General features: G+C 45.3%; 1 protein-coding gene across 1 annotated transcript; it reads right to left on the bottom strand.

Annotated features, from left to right (window-relative positions):
- Positions 1-2,802: 2,802 nt before the first annotated feature.
- Positions 2,803-9,959, bottom strand: LOC146186755 (glycine receptor subunit alpha-2-like). The gene is made up of 4 exons (XM_084605731.1): positions 9,902-9,959; positions 5,566-5,700; positions 4,218-4,591; positions 2,803-2,997 (listed from the first exon to the last, which is right to left on the bottom strand). The coding sequence occupies exons 1-4, from the start codon at positions 9,957-9,959 to the stop codon at positions 2,803-2,805; spliced, it is 762 nt and encodes a 253-aa protein (XP_084461857.1).
- Between the last annotated feature and the right edge of the window lie 461 nt (positions 9,960-10,420).

Here is a 10,420-nt window from a genome sequence, read left to right on the forward strand (position 1 = left end):
AATGCATTATTTCGACATAGCTGTCTGCGCTTCATGTCCGAGAGCGCCGGGATTTATGCGGCCTACCAAGTTCGAAAGAGTGGGGCGCGCATTGAACGTGACCTTTATTCACGAGGCCATATAACGAATAGTCAGTGACCTGTTTAGGTGAAGATGAGCATGGAAACAGAACGACCGTCCCCGCCGGAACGCTGGACGTGCTACAACGGATGCCTGGTTTGACACGCGAAAAGACGCCTGCAATTGAGAGCATTCTAAATGCCCATAGTTAATCCGCTTGCCCATCCGCTCTTCTACTGGCTTTTGGTTTCGGGTTTCTGCAGTGTATCGCAGACCAGGTAAGACGCTTGAAGCAGTGCACAGAATAAGGTATGAAGGCCATGCTACGTGTGTAATTATTTTTGCCTCCCCTAATGATTTCTAGCGTGCATAAACTGTAACGATAGAGTCCCGCATTAAAACTTTCGCTGGAACAGTTGCTTAGTAAGGAGGAAAACCTACCTCGCAAACATCCTTCGCCTGCCAGTAATGTGATAATAAAGTTCTACGTATATATTTCATCTGCGTAAGTTATTTAGTAAGAAGCAAAACCGACCTGGCTTTAACGTATCTGTACTAGTAATCTTCCATATTCCTATAGTCTCTATTAGAGCACCTGCGTGGACCTTAATTATTCACCATGGCCCGGCCCGAGCTTGTCAACCTTTTTCGTTACCCGCCCCAGCCTGGTCCAATATTTTCAATATAGGCTCGTACCTGGCCCGAGCCCGAAGAAACCCTTGCCTGCCCGGCTCGGCCCGCGAGATAGACAGACCTGGCTGGCGTTCAGAAACAGACCGAGTACAAAATGTACTTCTGTGAAGCCAAAGTTTTTTGATACCATGAATCTCATTAAAAAAAAAGCAACACAACTTTTTGCATTGGAGGCCTCACTATGGGCAACTTTAAAAAAAAAAAAGCCTTTTAGCAACAATAAAAGAGGTTATCACAGATATCCTCGCATTCGCAACCTCCTCCTAACTAAAAAAGTTAGCTCTATCTCTTCAAGAACATTCGTATTGAAAAAGGTCAATTTTTTGTTTCTATAACGCGTAGTTGCGCTTTGCTCTTACGTTTAGCTGGAGGCTTCCTAGGTACAGGCTGCTTTCGGTGCGCAAAGTTGCTCGATACAGCATCGCGCTTCAACTCCTTGGCTCCAAAATTTTAAAAGACTAGGAGCTGAAATTGGTCGCTAGTGAAGTGAACCTAAAGAAATTGAAAAGCAAACATGCGACCATGAAAATATCGTTCGGTAGTTGTGTTGCGCATAAGTTTCTCGAACACGTAACTGACATGCACGGTGACTTACGCGGGACCTAGCTGGCAGTAGTAATAAGGCGCGTATGGGCGGCTATAGAAAGCGGTTTTTGCAGTTGCGGTATTCTGTAGTGCGAACAGTGCTAGCAATCAACAAGCCAGCGCGGCGCCGATCAGCTATATGCTTTATGGCAAGCTTGCGTAAAAAAAAAAAAAAAAAAAAAAGAAGACTACGGTTAAGCGTAAAGGGAAAGCGGGAATGTAGAAGTGAGTTTACGAAATATATGACAGAAAACACGCGACCCACTTGCGATGGACACCATATCACGCATACCCATAGCTATACTGGCCAAATTTCGAGAATAAGCGCAAGCGAATGCGCGTGCTAGATTTTTTTTCCACCACCAGCGGTGCCTTGACGATGCGTATGGGCGCTAAATCTCGTCTTCTCTGTAAAAAAAAAAAAAAAAATGTATCTCTCTCTTTCTATATATATATATATATATATAGCAGACAATTGAAGGGGAAATAAGGGGCTCGTTATTAAAGCATTTAAAGGACGAACAGTCTACGAGTCCTAGGCAAACGTTGTTTTTTTTTTGTTGTTGTTTTTTAATGTTTTTACTGTTGACATTTACAGGAATTTGTTTTATGGTGATTATTGGAATAAAGAGCATTAAATGCAAAGCGGAAGGAAAAAGAACGCGCCGATGGTGGGCGCGTCAGAGCACTTTTATAGTCAGAACCAACGAGCCTTCGTGGCCATGGGTATTGTGTGTTTCGTGATCCGTGTCGCGAGACATAGACACGAAGGACGTGGTATTAAATCCCATTTAAACCAAAATTGACCCATTTTTAATTTCAGTTCATATTATAATTTGGTTGCAAGAACCTCCATGATAATTTTGGCCAAATTCGAGTTTTGTTCGTACTATTTTTGAATTTTCTTAAATCTTAGCTTCCATCGTAATTTTTCACGCCGGTTCGTCAAAGCCAACACTCGATGGAGACGACGCCATATTTTCCTCGTCACGTGGATCACGTACCGCTCGCCGTTACTACTCATGCCCAGATCGTCTTGAGGATGCCAGATGGTGCCACGTACCCGCCACTCATATTATGTACAAAATAAGCATATTATTGGTTAAATATAGCTGTTATGCAATAACAAAATGCGGATGGGCAGGTGCGCAGAGCGCTCCGGGGCAATCAGCGCATGCAGCCATGTAGGCGTGCGGTAGCAGTAAGCAGAAACGCTGGGATAAATAAATAAATAAATGATTTTGTTATAGCCGTAAAAGTGTGCTAGGCTCACCGCGGAAAAATCATCAGCATGAAGTTATGGTTATACGACAGATATTTGACTGCAACACCCGCAGTTATGCTAGGGACAGAGGAAACGCCATGCTGTATTATAAATAAATAAAAAAAAAATAAAAAAAAAAGGTTAGTCTCAGGATGCGTCATGGATTCACGCAGAAAACGTTTATTCATTGCCTCCCGCATTCAGAAGTAAGAATATGCTCTCAGCATGTAGAAAGGCCAGTAGACGATATTGAAAAAGAGGAAGCAGGCTGGAAAAAGATATCGTGCGTTTCTCTCCACGGATTCTGATATTTTGATGTTCCTGTGATGCTCCAACTTGTTGGCCCGGTTAATTTTAAGCAGGAAGTCGTCCGAAGGCGTACCGTGCTTGCACACCTGCAGAAAAAAATGTCGCGAAAAAATGACAGGATGTACATTAACGGCGATAACTAGGAAGTTTTGTTTAACAACGAGTTCATGCCGTTGAAAGGCAACTGGACAGTATAGACTTTATAAAGTATTTTCCTGGTATAGTATAAAATATGCAGTGTTCCAGACGCAGTTCGTATCTAATAAAAAAATATTACCGATTGCGGCTCAAATAAACTTGCTTGCAAGAGTTTGGGCAGCGGTTTCAGCCAAAAGAGTCCCGGATGAGGACGCGACTAACCGTGCCCTTAACATATAACCCATTTTCCCAAATAAATGGTTTATACTAACACTACTTCTTAAAACGTCGCTTACTGACGATGCGCCGTAGCAACATCGCCGTGGCAACAGGATTTACGTCTACGTTGAGTAAGCAGGTCTTTATGACAGTGAATAGAAACCTAGCGCACGCTGAGTTGACAATAAATAAATAAATGAATGAATGAATGAATGAATGAATGAACGAACGAATGGATGAACAAACAAATAAATATTAAATAAATAAACAGAACTTCCTAACTGATCTATTATTCCCACATTCAAGCAGTAAAAAAGGTTATAAACCCCTTGCGCTCTTTGTTATTAGCTAAAACCATTCAGAAGCGGCAGCGCTTGAATAAAATACACACGTTCTCGAGGCTCAGCCTTGCGAAAAAGGACCGCTTGATTTTAAAGCCCTGCAGACATTCGTGCGAAGCTTTGTTGCGGCTTTACCAGCTGCATAACCGTGAGCGGTGCCTTAGAATATACGATCCATAAGATTAAGCTATAACATTCACCTGAAGGCAAACGCTGCTCGATTTGAACGCCTTCTCTGTCGCAGGTTCTACACATTCTTACTGAGGAAATTTAGTATAACTGTCTTGGACTCGTTCGCCGGCGCGTACGCTTTTTTTAGATAACCCGAGGCAGTAAACTAGTACACTACATCTCAGTGTGCAACGGTAAAGCATCCGCATTCAAGTCCTCATTGCGTGTGCACACGATATTTTGCAAACAGGCTGCTTAAAGCAATGTCGCGGACACTATTTCCCATTCCGTAAAAATCTCCAGAATGCCAGGAAAGCAACACACTAGTTAGTACCCAAGCATGACTAGGTACCTGGTACAGACACATTTAGCTTGCTCACGGGAGCTGTCTAGAAAGTCTTGCGCTAGCGAGAAGCAATAACTAAAACAAAACTAACGTGGCAGACGTCAGCGACCGCTTGGTCCACCTTCCTGAGCCACAGCGCTCTTAGCTTGAGCCTGGACATGTAGTTGACCATGCTGGAGACCAGTATGACGCCGTAGACGAACAGGATGCACGCCGTGGTCCAGACGTCGGCGGCCTTCAGGTAGGAGACTCTCGGTATGAGAGCGCGGGCTCCGTTGGAAACGGTCACGATAGTAAACAGACAGTTGACGCTGAGCACCATGCGGGCCTGAGGAATCTCCACTTTGAGCCAGAGCGCGTGCCACGACATCAGCACGGCTAATGTCAGAGGCAGGTACAGGTGGATGAGGAAGAATCCCGGGTCCCGCTCCAGCAGGAACTCCATCTTTAGGCTGCTGAAGTTTCCTGCGAATTTCCTGACGCCTGGTTCCTTTTCCTCTTGTATATTTATAGGTGGCTGGACTAAGCCTTAAGGTTTCGTCACTGATAAAGGACAGCACTATATCAGACTGATGCACCTGAAGTCATGTTCGAATAGCATAAGGGCGTGGTAGGCTAACAGCCGCAAGCGCAATGCTTAGCCCTCGCGCAGCTGTGCTGTAAAGAATGTGTGTGATGGTCAGGTTGAGATTTCATTGAACCACTTCTTCCTTCAGCGTAGGCTGAATTGTATGCGCAAATTTGCAGGTTGTATTTGTTGCTTGACGCGCTACAGCAACTACACCTGGTACAAGTGAACCGCAAGAACGCTAAGGAATAGCTTCAAATGGCACTCTATTGTTCAACTTCACCGGATATGTTGCATTGTACTATTGTTGCTAGAAATGACGCAAAGAAAACAAGCCACGTACTCTTGTGGCTGCATGCGGTCGTTTTCATCAAGCTCTATCCATGCGTAGCTGATCTGAACCCACCACTATCACATTTCCCTACTAAGGCGAGTTAAAGGTGATAGTAGGTTGGGCTAGTGGATCGGCCCATCCCGAAAATATTTTTCAGTCCACAATTCCCAAAATTAACATTTTGCAATTCGAAATCTGAGTGAACACACGTTCAAAGCCGACTGGACCCGCCCCAAAACTAGGACGGAAACTTAATCTGGATGGATACTAAATTTATTGCCAGAATCTAATAAGGTATGTTTTTTTTTTTTTTTAGTTTTTTGGCGCTTATGTGAACTCAGTGAATCTGGCTCCAGTGTGGAATAAAGAACGCACTCTCGAACCTAGATGGGAATGGACAGCTTTCGGCACAGTTCATTTCCCAGTCAGCAACAACAACAACAACAAAAAAGATACGAAAGCTTGAAACATTTTTTTTTACGAAATATTGCATTGACTTCAAACACAATACTCACAAATGTGCGTCCGACCACTCACCTGTACGATGGAATCTCGTGAATGTATGCGTCTGGTGGTTTATCACGTCAAATTCTGGTGCGTCGTCGGAAAATTCTAGCACGACAGGGTCGGTCTCACGCCAGGAAATAACGACTTTTTCATCCGTGTGGGAATCTGCGGGCGAGGGAAATGGCAAGCGTTGATCTCTGTGGATGAACTGGTTCGGCCGCGGCTTTCAGATTCAGTCCTGGAGGCAGATTGGTGACGTATAAGTGCAAGTGCTTCCCTGCTTCTTATTTTTTTATCGAATTATAAGCTCCATCTTGGGCTGTAAACGTCATGGCGAAGACACAATGTGGATAATCTATACGTCTTAATGACCTGCACTGCATTTCTTCTGGTCTCAGTGAAACTGACAAGCAACTCCGGGGATGCTGATCGAGAGGGAGAAATATGCAAATAGAAAGCGCTTCTATCTATTTATTTATTTATTCAGGTTACCCCTAAAGGCCCTCCAAAGGAGGGTGTTACGTACACGTACACAGATCAAGGCCATTAGGTTCAGCACGTGTTTACTAGTTTATATTGGTTGGTATAATAGTCTGCAGGTATTCCTGAGTTCTCAAACAGCAGACAAGGCAGAGAAAGTAAAGCAGGAGGTTAAACGGTATTTTGTGCTTTTCTTCATCATTCAGGGCAATGAACTTGTTCAAGATCCCTGCAGAATAAACGGAATGTACGTTTGATGCAACAGATGGTTGGTTTGGGCTAGTTGGTTGCAGTTTCTTGGAGACATAGCGCAAAAAAGACGGGGACATCTAGCGCCTCTCCTGTCTACATCTGTGTTAGTTGTCCCCGTCTTTTTTTGCGCTATGTCTCCAAGGAATGTACTTACAGGTGGCACTAAACAAAACTTGAAATTTCTCCAACCAACACTTTTATTTTATAAAACCCGACGTTTCGGAGCCGGCTCGGCTCCTTCTTCAGGGGTGCATGACGCGGGGCTGCGTGCAGCTATAAGTAAAGGAATGGTCGGGGGGGAGAATGGGGAGGGGGTGAGATGTGTGTGAAAGAAATGAGAAGGAAGGAGGGGGGTTTAGACGGTTGAGGGTGCCGCAGGTGCAGGTGTGCTCGCTGGCGACTTTTTTCTTTTCTTCTGTGAAGTGGCCAGGAGAGAGCGAAGACCTTGCAAATATACAGCAGGGAGGTTGCCTATTGTCCGGTTGATGTTATTTGCGGTCGACTGTATGTGCCATGACTCGAGGAGGCAAAAGACGCCTCCTCGAGTCATAGCACATACAGTCGACCGCAAATAACATCAACCAATAGGCAACGAAAAGAAAAAAGTCGCCAGCGAGCACACCTGCACCTGCGGCACCCTCAACCGTCTAAACCCCCCTCCTTCCTTCTCATTTCTTTCACACACACCTCACCCCCTCCCCATTCTCCCCCCCCCCCCCCCACCTTCTTCTCCCCCCCGACCATTCCTTTACTTATAGCTGCACGCAGCCCCGCGTCATGCACCCCTGAAGAAGGAGCCGAGCCGGCTCCGAAACGTCGGGTTTTATAAAATAAAAGTGTTGGTTGGAGAAATTTCAAGTTTTATTTAGTTATCAACCCAACCAGACAGGCAAATCTGTCGAAATGTTTAGCTTACAGGTGGTACGTACTTGCAGAAAAATATTAACCATGATCTTTTTCAGTTTAATGAAAGGCTCACATGTAAGAATCGGCTTAATTCGTCAGTTCAACCTCTCCCCCTCCTTCTTTTATCCCCCACATCCATTTCTGGGTAGACAGCAGCACGTGTGATTGATTAACCTCTATAGTCAAGAAAACGAAGGGTAAATTGAAGGCCGCCATTTTTAGAGCGCTGTGGCGCCATTTTCAGGTGCCAATGCGAAACGATTGCTCTGGACTTCCAAACGAGGCGACCACGCGTTACGTAGTGCTTTCACTTTTATATTTCTTTGAAGGTTTCGTCGCTCATATCCCGCAAAATTGTTGAAAATGAATTTCATCCTGATGACACCACTATTCTGCACATCTCGCGATGGCAGGGGGCATGTACTGGGTCTTCAACTGGATCTTATGGTTCCGTTAAGTTCATGGTACCTTTGGACGCAAACATACTTCGGGTGTGAATTTTCCAGTTTGATTTGCACGCCAAGTAATATGTCACTACTAGTAAAACCCTTGTAGTGCGCAATGTATTGCACCTTCGCGGGATGTCCGCGAAATTCCGTTGCATCTCGCAGCTCACAAACAAGCGGCACAAAGCTAGTGCGATTAAACACTTCGCATTAGCGCTGATTCCGTGATGGGAGATGGGAGACGTTTTAATTCAGCAGGACAGAAGAAGGAATTAGCGCCAGAGCAGCCTAGCAGCAGCTACGACAGAGTCGTTTTTCCTAACTACCGTCTCCGGCATTATAATCCAGTTTTTTTTTTTTTTTTTTTTATAAGCAACAAGAACCATTCACAAAACAAAACTCCGCGTGACTGGTTGATGTTGCTCATCATATATCAAAACTGTTAGCCACGCCGGCAATGGTTGTTGAAAAAAAAAAGAAGAAACAAACAAACGAACTTCGTAGTAGCTCCTGCACCGCTGATCTGATGCTACTTCTTTTTTCTGGACCTCTTCCACATGGTGTGGGCGTGCCTTTCCAACCATGCACTTACACCCAACTCAAACCCCACTCGGGAGGACTGAGAGGCCACCCTACTAGCCTGCTCCGACCTGAAAGCCCAAAAGGTGAAGGTCAAACGAGCAATGGCGGCAGCGGAAGCCACTGGGACTAGGTACTGCAGCAATTGTTTGTGAGGGGAAGAGTACTAATCCTGACCCCCAGAGCAACCTCCATGTAACTCTCTTTTTAGACGCAAAGTTTCACCACCACCACCCTGCGGAATCAAAAACGGAGGTATTAGAGGATCAGCGCCAATGCGACGTGTTCAATCGCAATTCCGGTATGCCGCCTGTTTGTGAGGTGCGCATAGCGACAGATGCTTGTAAACACCACGCGAAAGTGAAATATATCGCGTCCTGCGAGGGTTTACATAACACAAGACACTTTATTTGGGACAGAAATCAAATTTGAAAAGTCAAAGCAGCAGTGACATTTCTTTTTTTTCTAATATAGACGCAGTGCACTTACCGGAACTATTTGCTCTACTTGTGACCAAGATCTGCGCCTTCGGCCCCTTGAATGTTTTAATAAATGTTTATCAACCAATCAAATGCTGTGTTAGCCACTGTCATCGACGGATTCACAGAATAGCGTTGCCGCCAGGCTGACATCCACTTCTGACAATTGTACGGGCAAGCAGTCGCGAAAACATTAATAAATGTTGACAATTGTACGGGCAAGCAGTCGCGAAAACATTAATAAAGGTAAAAGCGCAAACGCTGCCTATACCTGTGGCCTCCTCGTTTAGCAGTCCAGAACGAACGTTTCGCAGCGGCGCCTATAGATGGCGCTACAGCGCTTTCAAGTGAGGCAACGAGAAAGTTGGTCTACCTCGGCCGCCTGCGGTTCCTTTCCCGAGACCGGTGGGCCCACCGGGTGTTTGAATACTTGGAGGCAACATGCGTCCGAGCGGTGTGGACATGCCGCCTATGCCAACTGCAGAAGAAATGCGGCATTTTCCATGAGCGGATTGGGGCTGCCACTGTGACCGATCGAGGTGGGGTCGAGCGGTCGAGCTGAGCGGGAGGTGTGAGTCATGGTGTGTGGGCCGCAAATGTGGACGAAACGTCCACGCTGACCTTTTACCGCCTCCACAATACCGGCACCGAGCCTGTGTCAGTGTACGAAAACAGCGCTGCTAGCAGCTTCTTGTCCGAGGCCCGGCCTGGGGCTCTCCAGGCGTAGCATTACCGCGGCCGATTTTGATACAGCGGTGTCGTGCACGATGTTTCCAGTGTTTTCCTTCCATTTTTATGTTGTTAGATTTTTGGTTTCATTTTGGCTGGACTCGTTTAAACAGACGTCGACCCGTTAATTGAAAAGGGCAAGACCTCGATATCATGATCATGGTCATCATTAATGGCCGCGTTCACTTTACCCTCAGTGTTCTGGTCTACACATTTGTCGTCTCTCTCTCTCTCTATCTCAATTGTTGAGCTACTCGCCACAGCGGCTGCGTGTCATCGCGTTATACCTCCTCGTGTCGTCTGCCGCATACATACAACTGATGACTCATGCCCCTGATTACTGGTAAGCAGCGTCTGTTCCAGATCCTCATTCGAATACCCTCAACGACATGCGTTCTGCTGCCCACCTAATTGCTGCTCCTTTTAATTAACCTTTTAAATAATCTGACGCATACTATTTAGCATACATGCGTAGGTTGGTAACAACGAACTCACATGGTCGAAAGACGATGTCGCAGATCTGCCTGTCCAGCGGGAACAATTGGAAGTCCATCAAGCACGATAACTGGAGAGTAATTCTGCACAATAAAAAAACAAACGCACATAACAATTTTTATTTTGACGCTTCCTACGTTTAGGATAGACTTTAGAGGGGAGTCACAAAGATACACAGTACACATACCTACGTATACGCCCTCTCCAACTTGCAGGGATTGAGTCAAAACAAAACAAAAAAAAAAGATACTGCTATGATTCTAAGCGCGCTAACTGACACTGTCTTTATCTCAGTGACCATTTGTTCTTATAACCAACACAATGAATTTATTTCTGCGAAACAAAAAGACACTCTATAAATGTGCTGTGCTTAGAATTGTTTTAATTATATAATGCAAACCCACCAAAAAGCACCTAAAATAATTGCTCTTTTATCACACATCACTATGCGCGCACGACATCCTTAAAATACTGCCCCAAAGGTTAAAGCGGCACAGAAACATATAGTACAAGAGAAGG

Source organism: Amblyomma maculatum, chromosome 6 (assembly GCF_055883805.1).
Source record: "Amblyomma maculatum isolate TAMU_Amacu chromosome 6, ASM5588380v1, whole genome shotgun sequence".
NCBI classification, from domain to species: Eukaryota; Metazoa; Arthropoda; class Arachnida; order Ixodida; family Ixodidae; genus Amblyomma; species Amblyomma maculatum.